The 26,560-nt window shown below is 38.6% G+C and overlaps 1 protein-coding gene across 16 annotated transcripts; it reads right to left on the reverse strand.

Annotated features, from left to right (window-relative positions):
* Positions 1-282: 282 nt before the first annotated feature.
* Positions 283-26,560, reverse strand: BCLAF1 (BCL2 associated transcription factor 1). Of its 16 annotated transcripts, XM_074896388.1 has the most exons (15): positions 26,416-26,554; positions 20,384-20,522; positions 19,255-19,328; positions 18,073-18,156; positions 17,082-17,205; positions 15,309-16,214; positions 13,164-13,835; positions 12,873-13,042; positions 10,053-10,158; positions 9,034-9,118; positions 8,128-8,303; positions 6,799-6,979; positions 3,135-3,281; positions 788-997; positions 283-657 (listed from the first exon to the last, which is right to left on the reverse strand). In XM_074896388.1, the coding sequence occupies exons 5-15, from the start codon at positions 17,183-17,185 to the stop codon at positions 652-654; spliced, it is 2,763 nt and encodes a 920-aa protein (XP_074752489.1). In that variant the 5' UTR covers positions 17,186-17,205; positions 18,073-18,156; positions 19,255-19,328; positions 20,384-20,522; positions 26,416-26,554; the 3' UTR covers positions 283-651. The 16 variants fall into 16 exon arrangements, 14 of the variants coding, with proteins under 14 accessions (XP_074752489.1, XP_074752487.1, XP_074752482.1 ...); XM_074896386.1 differs by lacking the exon at positions 20,384-20,522; XM_074896381.1 differs by lacking the exon at positions 18,073-18,156.

Here is a 26,560-nt window from a genome sequence, read left to right on the forward strand (position 1 = left end):
CACTTTAATATTTATATACATATGTATTTCTCAGGCTACTAAAGACGAGTGACAATTTCACCCTCAAGGAAAATTCTTGCTGCACTCTCTAGCATGGTGGAATAAGCATCCAGGTTTATCACTGACACTATATAAATGTGATTCTCATGAACTAACATATCATCAGCATTTTGTACAACTGTTTGTACTTACACTACAACAGGATAACTACCCTTGAATACACTTCTTATAAAAAGGCAACACAAAAGTAGTAATCAGTTTATAAAAAATGCTGCTCCAAGATTTCAGGTGTGCAGAGCTGTAAGTTTACTTCAGAATAAAACACAGACATAGGGGAGAATCAAAACTTTTAGAGTTGTACTTGACCATATATTTGGACAAAGCAGAATTACACTGCATATAACAAACAGTAAAATTTCTTAAAAGTTGTTACAAATATTTTACTTTCTACCTGTACGATCATTAACATAGTTTACTATATCAAGATTTTTTTTTTCTAAAGGCTTAAAACAAAAACAATCCCTCTAAACTACTTTCCAACAGTAAAATTTAAGTAAAATGCTTACATTCATTTGACAACAAAAAAACATATTAAAAATGTTGGGTGGGTGGTGCAAGAGCTGCTCTTTCAGCTACAACTTTCTTCCAGGGTTATTCCTGTGGAAAGAAAGAAAACAGTCTTGTTGTAAACTGTTAATAACCAAACCTTTTAAAGTGATCCCCTCCCACACCCATGCAATTACTTGAGATACTGAAAGATAAACTGTCTGAACACTAAACAGTTTACCTTTTCCTCTTTGCGTCTGTCCTTTTCTTCATTATTCTCAATTGTTTCTTCTTCATCTTCCACAATCCCATCCCCTTGATATTTGTCATGTGTCCACTTCGGACTGCTACCTGACTTTTTGAAGTTAAAGCGCCCTCTGCCACGCTGGAAAGTACCACGGCCTCTTCCTCTTTTGGCCCAGTAATCCACACCGTCATCTCTGTCATCATGCTACAATAATACCAGACAGAGAACGAGGTTAGAACACCTCTTAAATGTACCCCTTAAATATTAGTACTTTGTATTTATAGGAAAAAAATCAAGATAACCTTTTAACAGTTCAGGTTGTAATTTATAGAATACATTATGAAGTATATCCTTAGAATTGATCATGCTGCAACTAAAACCACAACAGTGAAATTGTTTTAAGAGCCCTTATTAGCTGTGGGTCTATTCAAATGTTTGTAACAAATCAATTATCTGTCACTTGTCTGCAGTCAGAAGAACTAAACTACTCAACTAGTTTTGACCTCTGTCATGGTTAGTTCTTTATACTTATGAAGGAAAGGTAATTGAAGGCAGTTTTCAGAAACCCTGCTTCACCTGCGCAACATAGGGCAAATTAAGTTTAAACCTGACATTAACAAATGACAGCTGAGTTTCTCTGGTTAATTAGCTTGAAGTTTGCCATCTTACTACCAAATATAGCTTTACATAGTTTGGTAAGTCTCCTGACAATCATTTTATGCACTGCATGAACATTACAGACAATTACGTAATATAGAAATGGTTTATATTTAGAAGAGTGAGGTACACTTGCTTCAACATCTGCTTTTTTTACTTGTGATTTGGAAAGGAATCTGATTAAACACATACCACACCTCTGTAGAGCAGTTTATTAGCAATTATGTATTATAAGAAAAGGCCTTTTTTTTTTTAAACTGAAGAACATTTTTAGAGATAAGAAAAAAGTGCAATAGCTACCATTATTTGTTCTAGCTATCACAATTTCTTAATTAAAAGATTATCACATCCCTTTCTATGTTTATAGATCAGAGAAGTTTATATATGTGTGGGGAGACAGAGAACTCCTTGTACAAACATACAAATTGTGACTGCATTATTTCTTGGATTACCTGTTATCTGGGATAGAGTTAAATTTTATTCCTAGTAGCTGGTGCAGTGCTGTGTTTTGGATTCAGTGTGACAATAATGTTGATAACATACTGACGGTTTAGGATACTTTGCAACAACTAAGGTAAGGACTTTTCAGTTTCCCATGCTCTGCCAGCAAGGAGGTGCACAAGAAGCTGGGAAGGAGCCTGGCCAGGAGAGCTGACCCGAACTAGCCAAAGGGTTATTCTGTACTGTAGGATGTCATGATCAGTATATAAACCGGGGGGGCTGGGGGTGGGGGGGCTGGCTGCGGGGAATGAATTGCTGCTCGAGCATCGTTCAGCAGGTGGTGACAAATTGCACTGTGCATCACTTTTCTTGGGTTTTATTTCTCTTTTTAAAAAGATTCCTTTTCATTATAATTCTATTACATTTTATTATTGTTATGCTTTATTTTAGTTAAACTGTTCTTATCTCAACCCAAGATTTTTACTACCCCCCCCCCCCCCCCCCGATTCTCCTCCCCATCCTACTGGGAGGGGGGAGGAGAGAGTGAGTGAGTAGCTGCATGGAGCTTAGTTGCTGGCTGGGGTTAAACCACGACACGTATTTGTAACAAACTACAATGCTCCAGGAGAATGTCTAATCTTCACTACTTAGCATTTTTCCATGGTGAAACTATGTCCTTAGAAGTTTGCATTGCTAAGGAGATCAACTGGAAGAAAGTCTGCATATTCAGTATGCTACACTACTTACTGGGTGGTTACATCAACAGTTCTCCTTTCATAATCCAGATAGACAAAAAGCATCAAAACTAAGGTGATTTTCTTATGACTATCACACTACTCAACTAGAAACAGAAGGACTGCTAATAACAGATACTGTCAGCTTTCCCTGATCTTCCACTTCCGCAGACTTTTAGACAAATCTAAGACAAAGCTCAAATGAAATCCAGGAAAACACAGCACAAGTCTTTTTGGTTTAAAATTTTTTTAAAAAATCATTTTAGTCTGAGTCTGCCTTCTTTCCCACTCACTGATGAAAGTTTGAGATTAATTCCATGGCAGGCCCCAGTTACTGCCAGCCTGCTGTGGAAAGATGCACAAAAAGCAGAACTACAACCACCCTGATACTCTCATGATTACTTAACTGAACTCCCTGTCCATACATGCATGCTACTTCTACGCTTGTAGAAAGTTTGGAAAAAAAAAAAAAAAAAGCATGCATAAAATATTGAGTTCTCCACACCCACCAAGAAGTATTTCTTGCTTTTTGGGGTATATTCAGGATCCCATTCCTCTTCCTTCGGTCTCTTCTGAAAAGTAGTATTTGAGTTGCTGGGACCAGTATTTGTTCCAGCAAAGACTCCTCTGGCTCTTCCTCTGCCCCTAATTCGAAACTGATTAACCAAGATGTCATTTAATCCATTTACATAAAACCACAAAGAAGAGTTCAAGTTCTCTACTACTGAAAAAATGCTCTTTCTATGATTAATTACAGTATCTGCAAGTGTAAAACCATTTTCAAATTCACATATTACCTTAAGTAATATATTCAAGCATTCACTTTGAAATAATGATTCTGTGAAACTTAATTGAAACACATTTGAGTTCTTGGCATAAATTCACCCACAATCACCAAGAAATTTCGTTTGACTGCTAGTAAACCACTGCGTTGCAACAAAAGGTCAGAAGAAGCTTCTGAAGCTGTTCACAGACAAAAACAAGCAGAAAAACTAGACTGAAAGAGGGAGAAAACTGTCAGAGGGAAAAGAAAGGTCATTTACGGAGTCAGCTGTATCAGTTATGAGAAAGTGATTCTAAAAATACATACAAACAATGCAGTTTTCAAATAAGTATATCCACTTTGTGTTACTCAAACATTTTGAACTGAGATTCAGGAATGTACTTTAGGCCAAATTAAATTTCAGATGAGTAAATTCTTTACTCAGAAAAATCAATAGTATGTACTGTACAGAGCAGCTATGCTTCAAGTGAAAAAGTGTCTTAAATATCCTTTATAATGAATTTACAGAATTTTAATATGTTAGGCTAAAAAGTCTCAGCAATAAAGAAAATACTTCAGAATACACTACATAGTAATATACAGTTTCCCCAGCATGTAAATTTTTAACTTGCAGAAAACAATAAATAAGAGTTTATATCACCCATTCAAGGGGAGAAGAAGTGTTAGGTCGGGAAGACTGCTAAAACCTGTGGTTACTACAGAACACCATTTCTGTAACAGCCTAGTTAAAACCACAGAACTGGGTCTTCAGACTAACTGTACAAAAACACGACTAGAAATTAATTTGTTAAAAATGTTACTTAAGTATAGATGAAAAAAGTTATAATTAACTTCAAGTATTATGCACACTTAATTCCACAGAGCCTCAACACTTCTAATGCGGAATTTATACTGGACATTTTTTAAACTACTCTGAAATCAGGCTGAAAAACAATCCATAAAATGTTCATGAGATTTATCTAATCACTGTAGGAAAAAAAAAAAAGGAAAAAAAAGAAAAAATAATTGCTTGGAGAATCACTTGTAAAGTGACAGACTATCACCTAAAAAAAACCATACAAGAAAGGAAATACTACATACTTTATTTCCAATAGCTTTGAAACTTTTACAAAATTAGGACACAATAAGCAGTATCACAGTGGGGGGGGGGCCGAAAAGGATGTAGAGATAAAATTATGATAGGATGGGGGCGGGGGGGGGAATCATTATTTCCTGGTATTAGGTCCTATGATCAGATTCCCTTTAGGAAAAATATCTAGAGCTTTCCTCAACACTGTATCAGCACTCTCCCACTATCAGACCATCTTTCAGGCAAAGAAATACAGGAGGTAAAATCCATTATGATGTTATCTTTATGGGCTTACTGTAAAGACCATCACAAAAATGACATAACTACATTTTCTATAGAAAATAGTCAACTTTTAACCAGAACTGTTACACCCAGAATCTTTAAGAGCTGGATATCAATGACAGTGTCATTAAAAGGTTCTCACTTTTGTGTTCCTACTTCAAAACTATTCATTATGTTTATGTAGAAGAAGTCTACAATTAAACATCATAGCCTATCAGCAAGTGCTAGTGAAAAGTCATTGCTGATTTAACATGAAATTGGCTCAGCATACACTGAAGTCTCCCCTAACCAGCAAGCTATGCTCTCCCAGTGTATCAAGGCTTTGTGCTTTGAGGAGGATTCACAATCAAAACATTTTATTTACTCCAAAAGCAAAGCAGTATTTACTGAAATGCAGCCACTATTAGCCTAAATTACAAAAACATTCCTACACTAGCCAGTCTGTAGGTTTCAATACTACCCATACTGTAGCCCTACAAAGAGTATTTGAGTCAAAAGGTTGGCTTATTTGGATTCTCCTGTTCAGATGCGGTTTATTCAATAAGCCTGTGCGTGACCATGTACGTCCTTAAAGAACATTAACCAGTTATTAGTGTGTAAGTCACAACTGGCAGTCACCAGCAGTTAAATTACTAGAAGTCTATTAAATTTACAATTCACATCTACTTAAGTTTTACGAACAGTAGCATCTCTTTTGCAATATGTACAATCCGGTTTTATAAAGCAGTAAGGCTTCTACTAATAAATTTTCTTCGACTGATTTTCTTTGAGAGGTGAGGGGGTATTAAGCTCTACTTTTGTTTAACTTGGTGCCACTACCTTATACAGCTGATATTGCCATATTTGATGCCTACACCATTCAAGAATTTATGTATTTATGCTATATAGATCTTCCTTAGTACAATTGTATTTAAAAAATAACAAGAAAGGAGAAAATTATGCATTGTCAGCGTTAGAAATTTTGAACTCTGAATTTTCTTCTACATAGGTACAGTTTTTGAGATGGAAGATTCAAACCTTAAGTGTTGCACACCTCACATGCATTTCAGACACCCTCACATGTGGTTCAAAATTTCTTTTACACTTATACCAAACAATGACTTTTAGCATTATTTAGTCTTAATTACAGGCTACATAAAAGAATTACTGTGAAAGTATGAAATTACTCCTATCCATTATGTAATTCTATTTGACAATTTTTCTCCACCCAAACATGGAACTTGCCTTTTTTTTTTTTTCCTGTGTTTTGTTTTGGTTGCTTTTTTTCCTGTGTTTTGTTTAGGGGTTTTTTGTTTTGGTTTTAAAGTGTTCCTTATCTTTTCAAGGCCTCCTTTATTGATTCCTAGTCTTTCCTCATGCTTCTACATTTCCCAATTAATTATCAGTAATATCATTAATATGGAATTTTTAAGATTTTTCTGAAGACTACAGTGGTCAATGTGTCACTTTCCAAATCACAATGCTAAAACACATTCCAGAGCTAAATTAATGAGCTTTGATGCTCACTGTGGCTAGTCCAGGCCAAAGAAACACTGAAAAACAAGTATACCATCTCCTCTCCTCAATACAGCTGTTTCAAGATTGATATATGTTATTATGTGCCCTTCTCTATTTAACAAGTTGCAGGCATCACAAGGGCAAAACCAAACTGAAAATGACAGGGAAAAACAGAAGCTGCAGGGACTTAAGAGGTAACAGATCACAAGATTTAATCTTTACAGAAAGGCAAATATTCATATCCTGTTACGAAACACCACAATTACAAATGAGCAAGGAATAAGCAAGAAATCGTTTTCCCCACTCTTACGCTAGGGTCTCCAATAGCATGCTAGTGCATATTTACACGCCAATTAACTGCTATTGAGCAGTGCAGGGGAAGAAAACTTTTCAGGTTTGGTACATGACATATTGAGAATCACTGCTAGGAAAGAAGTCTAGCCTAACATCATTCACTGCAACATTGCCTCATTTTATTTGTTATACTATTACTATTGGTGAAATGTTCATAACTTGGGGGAAGAAGAAGAGAGCAACTTACAAAGGTGCCTCTTGGCCTGCTGACTCCTCCAAAACCAGAGTATTCTTTCTGTTCATGGTGGGTTTTGAACTCTTCATCTCTCTCTTTCTTGCAATCCTTTTCTTCTCGAGAACTGGATGAGGAAGAAGATGGGGAGGAAGATGGAGAGGACCGAGCACGGTCTTGATCTCTTTTTTGTTTACTGAAAAATAAAAAGATACACTGTGTGCTATTTTAAAAGTACTAGGTAATCTATAACATGCTATACTAAAAGGGTCTCTTTATATTTTATGAAAAACTATCCCCCGTCTGGTTAAAAAGTCACATACATGTTACATATTTCAGATGTTAAGGTGAAATATAGTTCCACTTTCCAGCCTCCTCTTACACATTTAAATGCACTAAATGTATGTTACTGCTAGCGAGTTGGAAAGCAGCAGTCTGCAAACTGCAAATACAGGTTTTCTGGGTTTTGATGCCATGAAGAAATTCTATTACTTTTAAAATCTGCCTTTCTTCTGAGGCAATAAAACAGAAGTTGAAGGGAAGAAAACCCTCACGGCAAAGTTTTACAGTAACTTTACATAGTTCAGTTTGCACACTGTTCAGAAGATATGGTGTGGGCTTCCCTACGTAGATGGCTGTACAGAATTAGCCAGTGGAAGATAATGTGGATACCAAAGTCAGGAAGTAAATGGGAGACAGGAAGCATAAGTAAGTGTTCATTGTATATCCAGTACAAAGCAGGAAAAAAAAATTCCTACAGCAAGACTTTTAGTAACCCCATAGTGGTACTATTTTGACCCGATTTTACAAGATTTTAATATTCTAGTCAAAGGAAGGTCATACCTGAAGTAACTCTTACCACTGCTACAGTATCCACTGAGATATGCTAACATTTCTTTCTTAAGAACAGCCCACTGGCTTTAGAAAAAAATAATAATTCCCCTTCTCACCCATGTTAAAACCTAAGTATCAGTAAGATTCTCATACTCTGGGTGTTATGAGTTGAAAAAGTGCGGAATCAAGCATAACGAACCAAAGTTCTTACACAAACTGTTTATAGAAATGTACTGCATTGAAGTCCAACCTCCTGATGTAGCCTGGATAATAGGACAGATTAATTTGTCATTTTTTTTTTCAGTGTTAGCTTGCTATTCCAAAGTTTTTGTCCTCATCCACCATAAGCCGTGTAAAAGACAGATAATACATATTTGCTGTAAAACAAATAATTTTAATTGTTTAAATTTAAATGTTCCATTATACATTGAAAATTGAAAGCAATTAAGCTTACAATTACAAAAGGCTAATTAGAAGCTAAAAACCTATACAAGGACTTCAAATATTTACCTGTCATCTTTGTAAGATTTGTAATCCTTGTAATCTTTTGGAGTTTTCTCCTGCTTTCTTGACCCACTGGATTCCCTGGAACCCTTTGAGTCTCCTCGCTCTTTACTTCGCTCTTTCCTACGTCGGTCAATGTCATGCCGAAGATCAGCAGAATCGCACCTTAATTTTTTATCTCCCTGTAAACAAATATATATTTTGGAACAAAATTTTGAAATAAACCATCCAGAAGACAGTCTGAATGAAAAAGCAAGTTGTGCATCAGTTTCCAAAAAAGCAAAAAGAATTTACGTATTTTTCAACAAACTCTTCAGCACACAAACTGACTTCAAGTGAACGCCCTTTACATGCAACAGCTAGATCTAGAAAATAAACAGCTAAGAATTTCAGTTTCAGACAAGCATTCCCATCAAGCCAATGGGATATCCATTTTTTGATGCAGACAGACCATTATACATGGTTTGGGAGGATGTTTAAGTATTAATTTCTTCTGGCAAATTGTTTTTAACAGAGCACAATGACCTTTGCAATTCAACCATACTACTCACTGACCACCTCCATATATTTTTTCTCCCCCCCTTCTGTTCTTTGTCCTTGGGCAGCTTAGCGTCAACAAAACTTACAAGAAATGTCCAAGCAGAAAGGAAAGGTAGGAGAAGACTTGACCGTATATACCACATTATCAACACAGCAAAAATCAAGCTACATAAACTGGCTTTTTGGTGACATGTTTTACTTGAAGGGAAAAAAACCCAAAACCAACCTGTTCTAAATGCAAGTACTCCAGAGACAATACATACAAATTTTTTTGCATTTGTATACACAAATACGAAGTTAAAATTCAGATTTAAAGGGAAACACAATAAATTAAGTTTAGAAATGCAGATAGGATGTTTACTTAGAACCTACTTTTTGACCTTCTTCTTTAAAGACTCTCTCTTCACCTGCTAAACGGGTATGCTTCCTCAGGGTACTTGGAGAGATGTCAATCCTCCTAAATGTAAAATAAAAGCAGTGTCTTGCCATATGTGTATGTGACTGTTAATGGCCTCAGACATTTCAACAGAAAACTGAGAAATAAGGCATTTTTGCAGTAGAACAACCTTTTCGCTCATAAAGCCCCACCATCAGAATACAGAAGCAGACTTAAAATTAAAAACCTTGGTTCTGTTCTGTGTGAAGTACACTAAAAACACAAATTCAGAAAACAGGCAGTTTGATTTTTCACATTTTGTACAGCTTTGAAGATACAAAAAATGTTTAATGAGTTATTTCGAAACATATGCAGCCAGTTGAATATCCACCCCCCCACACCCTCCCCAAGAAGTCATCAACAATATGACAGTTGGCTGTAAAGTCAAAAAAACAAAACAGTTAAGAAAACTTGTAGAGTTGGATACTGAATATGGAGATAACATATCCTCACATGCAACACAAATATAGTACACTGCATCATAAAACTGTAGCAAATGACCAGAAACTACGTCTGCATGCCTACCCTCTTACCTTTCAGGCTCTCAGATTTTTCAAAAAACTGATGTAAATTAACACACACAAAAACTAAAGTAGTATGAGATGGAACATTTCACACTGAAGAATAAAGATGCATGTACAGGGCTTCTTTTCATCTTCAAAACATATGCCCCTCAATATTTGAGCACTGCATGTGAGAAAAGTAAATATATTCTAAATGAGATACAGAGGTAGAGAAGACATCTGCTACAAAACCACAGATGAAGCCAGACTTGGCTCAGATGAGTTCTCTTTTACAGAAAGGGATTTTGGTGGGCTTTTTTAGTATTTTGTATTTACACAGAAATTGACAAATTACTCCATACAGATCAGAAAAGGTATTTTGGGTTCTCAAAAGAAATATTAGCAGACATTATTTGAAACACAAAGCATCTACATATGCAGTTAACATATACCTATGTATTTCTGGACTCTTTTGCCGTGTGCAGTGTTCTTCAGTAGCTTTTTGATATGCAGTGAATCTCTCATTTAGGGTCATTCCAGCTGACTTGAAGTATTGCTCTGTTGGTTACAATAGAAAAACACTGTTTCATTAGTTTAATTCAACTGACAGGTATTTTACTCCTGACAGAAAGGCAAGTAGCAGGCAAAAAACACAGTATTTTCAATAAATCTATCAGGATAAGTAATGTGGTGTTTTCCCTATTTTTACATATTCTGTAACCCACTGCAAGTCTACTTATAACTATGCCATGACTGTCTTACATCTAACTCAAGCATCATTTACTGATTAGACTTGCTCATTTTCAATGACATTTTCCTCTCGTGAAAGAGAAAGGAAGCAATTTCTTAACAGTTATTTTATACTTTGCCCGTAGAGAAAATGAAGTTACTTTGAGTCATGAATACTTGCAATAAGTACATCTTACTATTCGCCTCATCTTTAACTTAAGAGTTAATTCAGTGAAAACACTTAAGTAACATATGCTTCAATAACTACATGAATGACCTAACAAGTAATTTCTTAAAGGAATACAATTTCTTGATTTGAAGTTGTGATGATAAACAATTCAAGACAATTAACACACCTATATATAAATAAATTCACTTAAGCATCTGGCATCTTGGCAAACTTGACAACTTCTCTGACAAATTTTCTCTTTCTTTCAGAGACAGTTAAATTAGCAACAGCAAAACTCAGTTTTTAAACCAGCTCAACAAATGTGTTTAAATGTAATATAGAAATACATAAAGTCATGAGCTATGAAATGTTACATATGAAGCAAGCTATCCGCTTAACAGGTCAACATACATCTGTATCAACTTACCGCCCGGCATCCAGTATTTGTCTCATAACCAACCATTAAAACTTGAAACGGCCACTACAAGGGTAGTGCCTCAATCATAATTCCATCAAACACAGGAATTTGAGCTAGCAACTCTGTTTTTATGCCATTTTTGCCAGGAAGACAGAAGGTTCAACTTTGCCTGTTTGGCATCTGTATCTTTCAACAGCTATTTTACTTTTGTAACATGGATTTTGCCATTTCAAAACACATTCCAGGACCTAGTTACAATGAAAAAGAAAACATCACTGGGCATTTTCAGCTCTACATTAATAAAGAGCTGTTCAGACTGGTCGCATCACACCAATAATGAACATAACTTCAATTTGTCAAAAGAGTTACTAAAATCTGATCACAGACCACAGTAAATTTGAAACTTAAAGAGAGATTCTGCTTTCAAAAACAACTGTAACTGTACATTTTCTAATAACTTGACCAGACAGGCTGTTAAGTTCTTACATTTACCAGGTATTTCTTTAACATACAAAAATTTACAGAAAAACAGACTATTCTGTGATCAACATGTGAGTTTCAGGAATAATAGTTCACCTACAGCCTACACAGGTACCATATAAGCAAAAACTTAAAGTTCTTATTGGACTGAGCCGTAGATCACTTTACATATCAATAAAATAGATATTTTCACAATGAATCATTATACTCTACACAGGTGTCCCAATAAGTATTCAACACATTATCATAATCTATTCTTGTTGACTATTACTTGCTTCTTTATAAGTAATTAAAAATGCAGGAAAACATTTGGCCTTAGCAATCTGAATTTTGCCAATAAAATGAGGCTTTTAACAGAACGTTAGCACATACTTCTGGCACGCAAATCTCTGCAATTTTAGAAGCTAAAGCATCCCGAAAAACAATGCTTACAGATGCACCACTGAAAGTGCTCATCTAATTAAACATTTTCACATTCCCCCTTTGTATGATGATAGAGCAAAATTATTTTCACCAGCAAATTCTTCCATATTATCTCACTATATTAAACACAAGAACAAAACAGTAGCCCAGTGACATAAAATGCTATGGAAAAAAGCATCTAAAGGACTCTCCAGATATCCTCACTGGATTTTAAGGAATTATCTATTTTTCCATCAGAAAACTCTGACAGAACATGCATTTCATTTAGGTTCACATCTGCCTTGATGGTCTGGGTTTGGGTTTTGGTGGGGTTTTTTGGTGGTGGTGGTTGGTTGGGGGTTTTAGTGTGTTTATTGTAAGCAACAGCCACTGCTGTTAAATTAAAGAAATTATGTTAAAAAAGAAAACAATTATTGTGCAATTCACTTAATGGAGATTTATATAGCCACTGCCAAGTTCCTGAAAGTGAAATTCCTGGCTCTAGCACTTACAATACTGTCAAATAGGAATTAAATTAAGTATCTGTGTATTATAGTACCATTTAGAGCACAATTTTTCTTTAATCTTATTAAGACAAAAAAAGCCTTCAATAAGAACCTGTAAATGACCTCTAGGGTGCTCCAAATGGAATGCCACTGTATTTACAGTTCAAAAGACACCTGTCAACTCACACTGCACCACTTTAATATTAAAATTGTATGTTAATGCCACTAAAATGAAACTAAGTAAGAAAGATTGAATGACATAGTATGTTTACACTACACTGCAAGAATTCAAACTTTATAAGCTACTTAGGCTCAAAAATTTATCCTGTAACATAGTATAAATGATATTATGCTCTACACTGCTTGGGGATTTTTTATACCAGCTTCTGTGGCTATTATTCTTCTAATTATTTTTGTGTGGAGCTCAAAAGGAAGAAAGTCTAACTAATTCAACATTAAAAGAGGGCTGAAATCTTCCTGTACTAGAGATAGCAAACAGGCTGAAATTAAGTTGTCAGACGTGTATTTGGTACAGACGTGTATTTGGTACGATAAAATGCATACATACCTTTGACATGATGAACCAACGAGACAATGTGCTGAATAAATGACTCTGACGTGCTTTTGCTGGCCTGTGGCAACTTAATGTGGTCAAAGATGGATCGGAACTCTTGCTCCTTCTTGACGGAATGGACAAGTGTGCTAGCAAGCAGCCTGTCTTTAGTCAAGGAAGCAGGTCTAAAATGCATCAACAACAACAAAAAAAAAGAAGACACACAAAAAGAAACCACTAGTTTAAATAAAGATGAATGACACTACAAGCAGGTGGAGAACCACACTGTAAAGTGGAATAATTTACCTATTGGAATCATCAAGAGGTACCGGTGCCATTTTGAGTTTAACTTCAGGACGATGGGAGTCACTGGCTATCATTTTGATCCTAAGTGGGCTCTCCTCTCTGAAGGTGGATTTTTCTCTCGCATCCAGATTCTTGTGTAGAGGGGGACTGTAATCAAAGAGTTCTTTGAGCTTTTCAGACTTTACCTGCTCAGGTGACTGAGTTTCTTTCTTCATCATTAGTCTCTCAGAACTTTTGTCTTCTTCCTTGTGCTTATCTTTTGTTGCACTAGGCCTTTCCACTACATAGCCAGTCTCTTTAAGCTTATAACTTTTCTCATCTCTAAATCCATCGCTCTCTCTATTGCCCTTGATTGATATTTTAGATTTGTATTTGGTTCCTTCCTCCTCAGCATTCCGGTGAGATGCAGTAGGAAAATTTTTACCCTGATCTGCCAGGACAGACTTTCTGAACTGTCTGTAATCCTCTGTCTCCTCTGTGTCCTCCCCTTCAGAGTCATTAAACTTTTCTTTCCCAGTCTCTTTATCAACGAAAAAATCTAAAGTTTCCTGTTCCTCCCATTCCCTTTCTCCCTCTGTCCTCCCTTTTTCTGATCCTCTCTCCTTCTGGGCCTCCTTCTCCCTGGTATTACCCCTATCAAGCAGGTATACTCTAGACTCTTCATCTGTGTACCTGTGGATAGTAAAGAAGAGACTGGTAACTCTGGATTGCATTCATTCCAGTTCACTTGCATTCCTCTTTTGTGTCAATCCCACACCAAGAAGAAAACACATTCCTCTAGGCAATTCAACTTTAGCATGCAACACTTCGCAAGACCATTAACACTGTACTCAGTGTCATTTATGTACTACTGGAGGCATCGGAAGAATATAGTGCCTTTCTGTAGAACACCTAGAAATTCTCTGCTTGAGTTTATAAAAGCACTAGTGGTTTGGTTGTTCGTTCTTAATTGGTACCCAGTTTCACATTTTCTTACACCAGTCATTTTTTCCATCAAATTCACACGAAATCTGATAATTCAGACTGCAGTTAATTTTTGTACTTCTTTTAGTGAAAAAGTTAAAATGAATACCATAAAAAAAAGTTAATTATTTTCAAGATCCCATACTTTCCTAAGAGAATTCCAAAATCTGACACAGGCTTAATACATTCACTATCGTGTACAAGCAGGGAACCTTTAGAAGGCAGCTCTCAAACAAAGAAACACACTTACCAATTAATTATTTCAGCCACTGCCTTATGTACATACTACTTTCACACAGGTCCTATTACATTCACCAAATCTAATACAACTAACATAGGGGAAGTCATATTTTTGATCTTCTAAGCAGTGTGGGTTTACATAATAAATCACTAACTGGACAAATTAATTTAAAAGCCTACAGTCAATCCTATATAGCATAGTCACAGCTTTGTTCTATAATTCATTTTATAAGAAATCCACTGAAGTACAAGTCACATTAGACAGGAACAGTCTAGTGTCAGCAAGATTTTTTACAACTTTAAAAAAAATTACTACTATATGAAGCATTTTAAGAGAATACAGAAGAATTTTACTTTAATTGGAAAATACATTCAACTTTAAGTATGTTGTCCTTCACATCAACAGAACTATGTTCCAAGAATATCAATACCTACCCTCTTTCCTAAGTAATTCAAGTCATTACATTGCACCACACAATTAGCAATCAATGCTGTTTATGTTAACAAAGAAATCATTGTATAACATCTGCATATTTAGACTCCCAGAAAATTTGCATTTCAAACCACACGAAGCATTAAAATTTTAAAGTACCTGAACAGAATTCACTATCAAACAAGCAAGTCTGATGCGGTATTCCAATTAAGATTTTTTTTTTTAAACAGTAAATGGAGTATAAGGAAATACACCGTAAAGGAAAAGCACAAACTGATTTTTCCTCAAGGGTACACATCTCTATCTCCACTAGCCAACAGCCAAGCACTTGAAGCATCTTAGGAGGAAAAGGCATATGCTTCAAGGTCAATTCCAACCAAGCAAAATTAGTAGTATCTACTCTGTATTATTCCATATTGCATTTTCCGGGGCACGGTAATGATCTTGTCACAACTCTATAATGGACAGCATTTTAAGAGGCAACATTAGGCTTATAATTTAATTCTTACCTTTTCATAAACTTTCCACCTTTTGCAGTTTCCTGTTCGCCACCCTCAGGATAAAACGACCGCACTCGAGCCTCCTCACGGGGAGCGCTCTGTGATGGGATTGTCTTTGCAGGGCTTCTTCTCGAAGGGATATGATGCAATGGGCTATTCTGAGAAGGACTGTAACGACTAGAACCATTTCCAAGAGAACCAGAGCCAGACCTCTCGGGACTATGCTGAATGGAATGGGAATGTTGAGGTGTGTCCTTTGCTGAGTGAGCTGTGCTAAGCAAAGGGGCATCAGAGCAAGATGAACTCTGACTAGGTGGGGTGGCAATAGAAGGACTATGGGGTGACCTTGGACTGTTATCATACGCTGAAAGGCCAGGCCAAATGTCGCCAGAAGCTGCTGATGATTTGTTAAAATCGTCAAGAGACTCTGATGGGTCATGTTCAAATGTATCTTTCTGTTCATCTTGTGACTTATTTTTCAAGGGGCTATCTTGCAAAGGAGCCCCTTCAGTTTTCTTTGCCTGCTTTTCCAGAGACGCACGTCTTTTGGAAGAGACAGGTGATTTGCTGTATGGGGATGAAGAACGAGATGAAGAGGACCTTGGGGACCGCGAAGATCTGTAAGATCGACGAGATCTGCTCCGGGACCTCTGGGAAGACACAGACCTTCGTTTTGGACTTCTGGAACGTGAACGGCCACGCCTAGGGCTTCGGGAGTGTCTTCGGTTCCAGACAGGCCTATAACCTCCACGATGGTATCTACCACCTCCTCCTTGATAATACCCTCTACCTCTTCCTCTGTAACCATAGGGACGTCTCATTCCTCTATTATTTCTGTAATCTCTGCGATAATCTCTAGAATAAACACGATCCCTGCTGCGAGATCGTGAATATGTCCTTGACCGAGACCTAGAACTAAAATTAAAAGGCAAACATTAACATTTGACAGTTGGAACCAAAAAAAACCAAAAACAAACAAAAAAAGCACGCCTTGACACTAAATGCTAGGTTTTTTTCAAATGCAGTCAGAATGATAAAGGAAGCAGACTAACAGTCTTAAAGTAACTTCTAGAATCTTATTTATTACTTCTTTCTCGAAGGTTTATAATAAACATGTCTATACTTCTATGGCCTGTGAAACTCAGACTTCAGCATCACAAGATTAAGACCAGCTTCAGGGGCCTGCCCTGTCATTTTATTAGACATTATCATATCACCACTCTGGAGCATGGCATTCAGCTCCTCAGCCACCACGGTTCACAGCCTGGAACTCAAAGTTACATGGTCCCCCAGTTTAATATGCCAGCCTGTGAACAGCAGCTGATGAAGCAGTAAACATTCAATTCAGCCACTTTTTTTATTGGAGATGGTAATGTCCACTAGCAGGAAAGATGAGGAAAAGGCTGGAGGAAACTAAGAAGACAAGATACAGCAAAGCTCATCTGCTGAAGCCTTAAGATACTCCAGATCTGAAAAGGTGCATGAGGAACACAGAACAAATCACAGGGAAAGAGACTGGACAAGAAAACATGTGAAGGGGGAGTGGAGAATCAAACAAGCCACAAATCACAAAAAAACATTAGCATTCTGAAATTGAGATACGGGAAAAGAGGAAAAAACAAGTATTCAACAATCAAAGTAACAGAAATTACTTTCAAAGCAGAATTTACCTAATGACTAACATGGCTCGCTTTTGTCACAGTATCATGCAACTGAAAAATAATTTCCAAATAAAAACTAATACACTAAACCAACTTTTCATGCAGTAAGACATCAATTTACCTGTATCTCTTTTTTCTAGAATGTGATCTGGATCTTGACCTAGAGCTGGACTGAGATCTGGACTTTGATCTTGAAGAATGGGATCTAGAGTTGGATCGACCCATTTTTCCCAGTAGGTGTACTCCTTCCCAAAAGGAAAAGCAGTGAGGGGATGGGGTGGAAAAAGGAAGCAACTATTTAGAGTCCATATAAACGAACACAATTTTTATATACTAAAACTAGCATATTAGAAAGAGGATTAGCATTTCCTAAACAAAAGAACCTTGAAGACAATATAAGTACATTTATTAGTAAATTAAAAGCTCAACCACATTTTAAATAATTCAACATATCTACAGTGCACACAATTTGTCTGAAACGGTAAGCAGTAAAAGATATTCCAGATCTAATTGCAAACTGATCCTATAAAAGGTGAGTGGAAGTAACAGAAAAAAAAAAAAAACGCTTCTGCAAATTAGGGCAAGAAATAACAAATCTAGACAATTACACATTTTAAACAAAATTCTTGCTATTTGTGTTGTTTACAGTATCCTTGCATTTCCAATGCACCCATCCTTCTCTGAAAAGACTTTACACTTCCCTACAATGTACCTTTTACATAAGCAAGAAAAAGCCCCGAAGAATTCTGTCCAGCAGTTGTTGGTTGAGCCAAGGGTATTATTTCTCTTAACCACATGTACTAAAGCTAATCACTCTGATCCGATTTTCCACCAGTCAATATGCCGACCCTGCATCTTTTTAGGTTAACTTTGCCTTTTAAACTACATGTAAAATGCATGGCCAGCTTAAAGATTTTAAAAACTAGTTAAATAGTATGGCTTGCAACAGAATTTTACATTCTTCAGCCCAAATTAATCTATGAAAACTACAATTGATTATGAAGCAGTGAGTCTTAAAAGAAAATAAACTCACAATAAACTAGCATTTCTTCTTATGTACAGTCAAAATAAATATTTAGAATTAATTAGTGCTAATTACAAAAAATACACACCTTTTCCTTTTCAGATCAGTGGCTAAAAATCCCCAATTTAATAAAAGCTTTGACCCATTACCATTTTCTTTTGAAACTGCCCAGCTTTAAAAAAAAAAAGTATCACATTAGACAACCTGAACATAAACTGTGAACAAATAACTACACATTTTCAGGCCTTTGTATGTTCAATACCTACCATCATCGTCATTTAATAATAATTCAAACAAAAATGGAAAAAAAAAATGTTTAGCTTTTGTACCGCAAACAAGCAGGGAAGCCTAAAATTACTGTATTGAAAACACAAGCTCAACACAACAAGCACTCTCTGTCACAAGCTATTTTATATAATCTTTGTTACCTGGGTGATATTTCAATTATATAAAGACAAATAAACAGCAATAGATCTTAATTTAAAAGTTTACAAAATTTCAGAGATTTCAGACACATGTAAAATACCCACCCCACCCCCTGAAAAAAAAGCAGACCAACCTTTCCCCTACTGACTGGTTCCTCCTGCCCCATATGACTTTCCCCACCACAGTAACATGAGTTTGCATGGCCCCAAAGAAATGTAAACTCATCTGAAACTAACCCAGAAAAAAAAAAAAAAACCAAAAACAAACTAGCTTTCCATTTAACTAAGAAAAAATCATTTATCTTGGAGAAGAATATATTGAATCCTGTCTTTTATTGGCTCCTGCCATTAAAAAGCAAATTTACATAACCTATACTCAGAAGATGGTTTCTAATTCATTGTGTTCAATTAAACTCACAGAAAATGGCTTATGATCTTTTATGCTCATCTACTCATAGGCAACATAAATTCAGTTTTTAAAGACATGAAGCGCATCATTTTCACAAGAGTAACAAAAAACCCTCTGGTTTTTTGCTATTATAAGTAATTTTCAGACCAATCTTCAGATGTACAGTAAGTTTATAATACAACCTAATCTCAGCTTAAAGGAAATTTGATTTTCCCCTTATTCAATAATAGTACTTTATACATTTGCATTCTATGTATGACAAGTACATATACACTGTATGATAGCTGACCTTTACAAAAGATACAAAAATATGTAAAAGTTTCTGAAATGAGTGTATTTTATTGCAAGCCTAAATTTTAGAAAAACAAAATCAATTCTCATTTTAAATGGTTGGGTTCGATCAGAACATTTAAAAATAGAATTAAGTTAATCTTACCTCAAACTGTTAGTTGGTGCCAATGAAGCAATTATTTCAACACTCTCTATTTGTGCTTTCAACAATACTGTTCCCTACAGAACAGAAAAAAAGACTGTCAAAGACATGAATTTTTACTAAAGGGAAGGTAATACCTTTCACTTAAATGGGTTCAAACATTAATCTGTTTATCATGAGAAGACAACACGTAAGATATGGCAAATTTACTCTTGTACTCAGTTAAGCTGTCCGTACATTAACACTGGAGCAGCTCAAGAGCTAGCCACTGCCAAGGGGCAAATCCTACTCCCCTTCCATACATTATCACTCCTCCTTCAGCCTCCTCACCTTCACACCAGCCCAGACACCCTTTCTGGGTCCTTCAACGAGCATGATTTCATACCCAGAAATCACTTTCATAAGGCTAGGTTATCAAACTGGCTTAATGAAGGGCTAAACAAGTGCCAAGCTGAATTATGGGGGAAGAACAGCATGCAGTCAGGAGGGAGTAAAAAGGACAGTGGCAAACTGTTAGACCAGTCTGAACTCTAACCTACAGCTCTGCACCTAATTAGAGCTATCTTTTCTGGAAAAAAACACAACAAAACAAAACCAAGAACTAGGATGAGAATTTAGGACAGTGAAAGCTTTAAGTTTCTTCTGCAACATTTATACAAGCATTACTCTGTTATATCTTCTTGTTTAAAATGCATACATTAAAATGCATCGTATGAGTTTACCTAAATAATCAGTATCTCCTTCTTCAAAAATGTTTTTACAGGCATAAAGAAACAAAGCATAATTGTAATAACGAAACCAGCTTCAAAAGAATGAACTTTTCACTGGCCTCAGCTTTCCTTTACCTCAAAGCCTTAAAACTACGTATACATTTGTAGTCTAAATAAACATTAAGCAAACTTTCCAATTCCACTCAAGCAACTCGGAATTTTGTCCCAATTCAACAGAGACAGGATGGATCTTCCAGAAATTCATCATCTCAATAAATTAATCATTAAAGCCAAAGCCGTAAGACATCCACTGCTCCTAAATGACACTTGCACACTTGTTCACAGATGTTTCCAATGTTTTCTTCATCTAAAAGTAATGTAGCACTTGTGTTCATAAACACCGCTTTCAAAAGTCCACTTACCATTCACTAGTAGTGACCAAGATATTTCCAATTTCTACAAAATATATGCTTTAATAAGATTAAGTTTTTACTTCTCATCAGGAGCAAGCATGAGTCTCTGAAGGAGGACAGTAGTGTATCGGACCATTTCAGATCTTGTCTAGACAAAAGGCGAGATGATATTAGCTAGCAAAGGTTAAGGCAGCATTCAGAAGTCTAGTACAGAAAAAGTAATACAAACTTCAGCTAAATGGTTGAAGTTCAGTCCAAGATTTTAAATCAATAAATAAATCATCTCTGACTTCTAAAAACAATCTGTTAGCTGAAATCCAAAATCCTAATATATATAAGTCTTTAGATTCTGGGGATAGAGAACAAGATATTTACTTCACCTTTAGAAACTCTAGGCAGAAGACAGGATCTTAAATTACTAAAGCTCAAACTCTGGCAGTCACTTCTGCACAGTTTTAGGTACCTTTTTTAGTAAATGGCAAGGTGAGAAGCAGCACAGGTTTTTTTTTTGAAACAGCCATTGGATATACCATGTCCAATCCTGACAACTAAAATATATTTGCTACCCTTCTCCCTATTTTTTTTTAAGAAAAAGTATGGATATAACATTTTAAAAGAAGAGTTTTGAACAGAAACTCTTAGAGTTTAATAGAAAACTTTAAATATCGAATTAAAAAAACTTCAACTATTTGCAGCTTTTGTTTCCATTTAATTGTAATAGATAGAAGGTTGATACACAAACCCCCCCTTTTCCAAACAATGCTCATACTTCAGAAGTGAAAAGGCCACACAGCTATTTTTTGAATAAAGGTTTGTCTGTGTAAATATTCTCATAATATGCAAGTCTATAAAATTTGATTAACCTCTATTAAAGCTGATTTAGAAAACACTAGTGGTAGATACAGAAATATGTAGGAAAACCGTCGTAACAGTAAGCTTCTATAAGCTTTTTTGTGAAAAAAAGTACACATTCCTCTGAAAGCATCTCAACTACAAAATACCGTTGCCGCCTCCTGTAGACTCATGCTCACTGTCAGTTTGTAGTGGCAACACCACGGCAGGTTAGCTCGAGTGGTAAAGGGCAATGAAAAAGAGGTGCTAAGCATGCTATGTTGCTACACAACATCCATCACTAAATCAAAAGACAAGCTCCTCCTCTCACTTCAGTGCACGAAGCTCATCTCCAGACTAGTCTCAGAAGAGACCCAGAGCCTGCCAAAGATGCATATTAAGAACGTGACACAAGATGTCATCACTAAAACCGAGCACTTTTAAGAGAGGACCATGACTGCTAGGAACATGGTCTATGCCTGAAACACCAGGGCTGTAATCCATATTCTTCCTGCAACTCAGGCTTCTTTTTCCCTTGCTTTCTACCCTAAATATGGGAAGAGATGCTTGGCTCTCAATCATTTCACTCCTGTGCTAAAAAACGGAGATATTACAAAGGAAGGTGCTGCAGCTCCACAGTACTTTAAACTAGCGGTGCCAGCTTATTCTGTTTTAAAGAAACAGTCCAATCTCTCACATCCTTTGTTTCCTCACATTCCTGATGATCTTCTCCCTTATACCAGCACTAGTATTTCTGCAGCCACATAATGAATTAGATGAGAAAATGTATGGACCACCTGTACTAGTCTCAATACAAATTATTTTTCCAATATGGTTCATGACACAGCCCCACAAACTTTTGGTAGCCCTGCAATTTTAAAGCTTCCCTAAATGGGCAAAGCCATCAGCAACAACTTGAAGTTAAGCTTTTTAACAGTGCTTGCAAGCAGCTTTAAAAAAAAAAAAAACAACCCCCACACACACACAGCCGCCCCAAACCCAAACAACCAAACCTTAACAAGAAAGCTAGACATTTGAAAAAAAACGATACTCCACTACCTGTCAGATACTAAGTCACATTCATTACCAAAGAGAAATTCAAGGTAAGTTTTTTAACAACTTAACAGCAGGATCCTCGGGCGTCTTAAATCAGTCTCAGCCAGAGCAAGTGTAACCATCAAGCAAAAACAAGATACACAACAGAATCTGGCTCATACCACCACAAGCAACACAATGAGGAATGTCACTTAACATTTGCTATGTTTCAAATTTTAAAAATGGAAAACAAAAGAAAACTGTTTACAATGACTTAAATTTATTTCTAAGATTCTTTACCACACCACTGACGTTAAAGCTTTCTCAGAGTACACAAACATACCAGTTAAGCCATTTTAAAAGTTCTATAGCACATGGAAGTTTCTGAAGACATTTTAGGACAGTTATCCCCACTTACACTAGCAAAACACTGCTTCCTCTTAGCTTCATTATTTTAGCTATCCTTCAGTTATAGTTATTTAGTAGTCTACACTTCTCTTGCATTACTTGAAGCATTACTTGAAAGCTGTCACACAGATTTAATTCAAAATCTTGTTAAAGTAATTCACAAGCCGTTGCCAAAACACATTTTCATTCAGAGATTCAGGATTCAAAAGAAATTAAGATTCTACAACCAGGCCAAAACAAAAGGGGATAGGACACTCTTCAAGAAATCCCACAGAATTTGTAATATTGCCTCATAACATACACTGAATTAAAGAACATCAGTCTTATTGACAGTAAAGAAAGGCATCAGTATTCAATGCTTGCACATCTGCCATGCTTTCTTATCCATTATTTACCTCTCCCCCTCCCTCCCTCCTTTTTTTAAATGCCCACAAATTTAACAGCAGCACATCACAAGTAAGAATAGAATGCATTTCATTAGTGACTGTAAACCCATGCCACTCAGATCCATCAATGACTACAAATACTTACAAATACTGAAATACCACAGAAAATTTGCCCTAACTATCTTGGAATGTATTAATAAGAGCTGGGATGCATATTTCCCCCCTATTTTATATTGTTGCTATATAATATTAATCTTTATAATATCTGCACAGCCACAAACACAAAACAGACTCACGTAAGAATTACAGCATGAAAAGTCACCTGGAACAGTAAACAAAAAAGCTTTTTTGCCTAATTCATTAATTTCTTTATAGAAAACAATATAAAATATTTGCAAATTAAGTCAAAAACCATCATCTTAACAACAGCAAGATCAGCCCTGCAAAACTATCATATGATTGGTAGCTGTTCTTTTATGTAATACTATTGGCAAACAAAAGCATGTTTCTCCTCCAACTAAAAACCACAGAAATCAAAGTGACTATTCCTAAAAATGTTGTCAATACACGAAAAAGTATTAGCATGCTTTTGGATACACGTTGTTTTGGATAGCCATTCTTGATTTTTTTGTTTGCGTTGAGTTTCCATATGCCCTTACACTGTGGTTTCTATGAGCATGCTGCTGCAGAAAAGGCTATCTTCCCTCCCTCACCTGTTTCAAGACTGATATTCATACAGGGGCTCGGTGAGCTGGAGCAGTGAACTAATCCAGAAGAAAACTATTCTGGATGAAGACAAAGCTGACTCTTCAGCCACATCACCTCCCAGATCCCATTTACCACAAGGCTGCACAGAGGCCAGTGCCAAGACAGCAATGCACTTTTTCAGACCACCTTTGGGAAGAATTCTCACACAGATAAACTGAATACAGTTGTAACCCCAAGACTTACTTTCTTCAGTAGTTTCCTTCACCTATCTTCACTACTTGTAAACAAACCCCAAATGTTCTCTGGCACTCCTCAAACCCCTACACCACAATCTCTCCTTGACAACCAGCCCACACCTAATCCACACAAATACCTGCACTCTAGCTCCAAACGACAGCTCCCTGCTGACCTTTTCTGAATTCCTACAACCACTCCAAGTTTTCTGCATCCCCAATGGCAACAGGCCCTTTCTCACAGCGCATACTACCCCCCATTTCCCTCCAAGAAAGATTCCCTCAGCCACAGCCTCCACCTGCTGAATTGCTTCATACAGCCAGGCCCACTAAAGCCTTGCTCAACTAAGTCATGGAGCCAGTGCTCGGGAGGCAGTCACGCCCCAAGTACTGATATATATGTAACACATTAAACCTCTTCGTGCCATTCAGCACAGCCTGTCACTCAACATCAAAAGGGAGTGGGAGGAAGCAATTCCTACCCTCCCCGTCACAAGAAGCTGCATGCTTGGAGTACGTCTCGGAACCACAGCCTTTACCCCGTCTTATTCTCCCTACTTTGTCTAAAGCGATGAGATTATCCAAGAGGAGAAACAGGAGAAAGACAACAGCTAGACAGCACTTTCCTGGAACCCCACGCTTTTTAATCAATCCTTCCCACACTGAGAACAACTATTCTAAGGGACGTTTTTATGTATTTATAATAAACCAAACATTACTCAAGCAGTGACTACTTGCAGTGTCAAGAGCTCCTTTGTTTTGTATGCCCTCGGGTCTTTCTGTAGTAAAATTTAACCGCTACTGTTAAGGTAAAACTTTGATCTCGGAGATAAAACAAGTGACAAGTTGCACTGACTTGGTAAAGGATCACTATGACACAAAAAACAAGACTCTGATTTTCATTTAAAAAATTAAGGGCGAAAAGTAGGGAGTTTACAAAGTGAACGAAAAATAAAGGACAAAATCCAGCAAAGGTTATATACTCCAGTACGATCAACAACGGGAATAAAATAGCCCCTTTCAGCAGGGCGCATCAAACCCACTCCAGCCCCTCACCGGCTTCTGCGGGCATTTCTAAACAGTTAACGCGCAGGGAAGGAAGCGGGAGCAGCGTTTCAGGCACAAGCACTTGAACCGCAGTCATGCCCGAAGGGAAGTTCCTCTAAGGAGCGTAAAGGCTGATCCAATACCGGGCAGCATCCTTTCACCCACCCCAGCACCGTTTCCCTCCTTAGAGTCACACCCGCGAGGATAACGGAGAGATATTACATTGCTATAAGCAGTGCTGCACGGCGATCCCCTCGGGCTAATCTCCCACAGGGAGGGCGGAAAGACTGCAAACGCAGGTGGGCCGGGGTGGAGGCCCAACGGGGCAGGCCGCCCATTCCGCGCGCCCCCGCCCCGGCGGCGGGCTCCCAGAAGCCGCGAACCAGCGCAAGGCAGCTCCGCGGCCGCCTCCCGCCGCCCCTTCGCTCTCTACCTTCGCTCCCCGAGGCGCCGTCCAGGCCCGGGGAGGAGCGACGCCGGCTCGGCCCGACTCCCGCAGGAAGCGGCGGCAGCGGCTGCCCGGCCCCTCCCCGCGGGGAGCGATGGGGCCCGTCGCCCCGGGGCTGGCGCGGCCAGCGCGGGGAGGGGGGTGGCGACGAGGATAATGGCTGCGGAGCGCCGAGGTCACGCGGCGGGGAAGGGCGGGACGGCGCGGCGCGCGGGCACCGCGCGGCCGCGGGGGGAGGGGAAGCGGGAGGGGCGACCGCGCGCGGGGGGCGCGAGCGCCGCGGAGGGGCGGTGCAGGGGAGCGGGGGGGAGGCCGGCTCCCCCGCGGCCGGCTGCCCCGCGGCCTCCCCCCGCCATCTTCCACACACCACCCCCACCCCGGGGCCGCCTCGGCCGTGCTACGCGCGCCATCGTCCCGCAAAACCTCCCCGCGGCCCCTTCACCTCCGCCCCTTCCTCACCTAGCGGGCGGAACTCCCGGCGGCCCCGCTCCCTTATCGCGGCTCGGCGGCCATTTCCCGTCTCGCCGGAGGACGAGACGCGGGGCCCAAAGGGAAAAAGAAAAAACCACCATACAGAGCGGGGGGCGGCTGCCGCCGCCGCGGGCGCGTCACTTCCGCCCTGGGCGGGGAAACACCGGCACCGCTCACCGCCCCGGCGCCATCTTGGTTTTGGGTAGCCGTCCGCAAGGAAGATGGCGGCCCGCGGCGCTGATGGCGGGCCGCCTCCGGGCCTGTGTCCCGGGGGAGCGGCGTGGCCCTGCCCTACGTCGTCGTGTGTCTCCCCTCCACCCCCAACTCCGTCCCACGGCGGGGGGCTCCCTGCCTCGCCGCCAGCAGCTCTGGTCTCCTCCCGCTCCGCCACGCTTAAAAGCTGTCGCCTTTTATCCTCTCCCTCCCCGAAGAGCGATCCGAGGGGTCGGGGCCCCCCGGCTGCTGCCTCGTTACCTGTCGGGCGGGGTGCGCATCCATCCACAAGAGTTGCTTGGAAGGGCTTCTCTGTAAAGCGGAGCCCAGCCAGCGGATCACCATCAAGCGGCATTTGCGGCCGATGCTCCCGCGCACCAGGAAGGAGATCGCGTAGCAGCGGTAC

Source organism: Athene noctua, chromosome 1 (genome assembly GCF_965140245.1).
Source record: "Athene noctua chromosome 1, bAthNoc1.hap1.1, whole genome shotgun sequence".
Lineage (NCBI taxonomy): Eukaryota > Metazoa > Chordata > Aves > Strigiformes > Strigidae > Athene > Athene noctua.

What these genes read in the sequence shown, in the direction of transcription:
- BCLAF1 (XM_074896379.1), bottom strand. Translation starts at nt 17,185, where the DNA reads ATGGGTCGATCCAACTCTAGATCCCATTCTTCAAGATCAAAGTCCAGA. An exon ending in GGTGGAAAGTTTATGAAAAG is followed by an intron (nt 13,836 to 15,308) that starts GTAAGAATTAAA and finishes TACTATCCACAG; the next exon opens with GTACACAGATGAAGAGTCTA. An exon ending in AAATCTTACAAAGATGACAG is followed by an intron (nt 6,980 to 8,127) that starts GTAAATATTTGA and finishes TTTATTTTTCAG; the next exon opens with TAAACAAAAAAGAGATCAAG.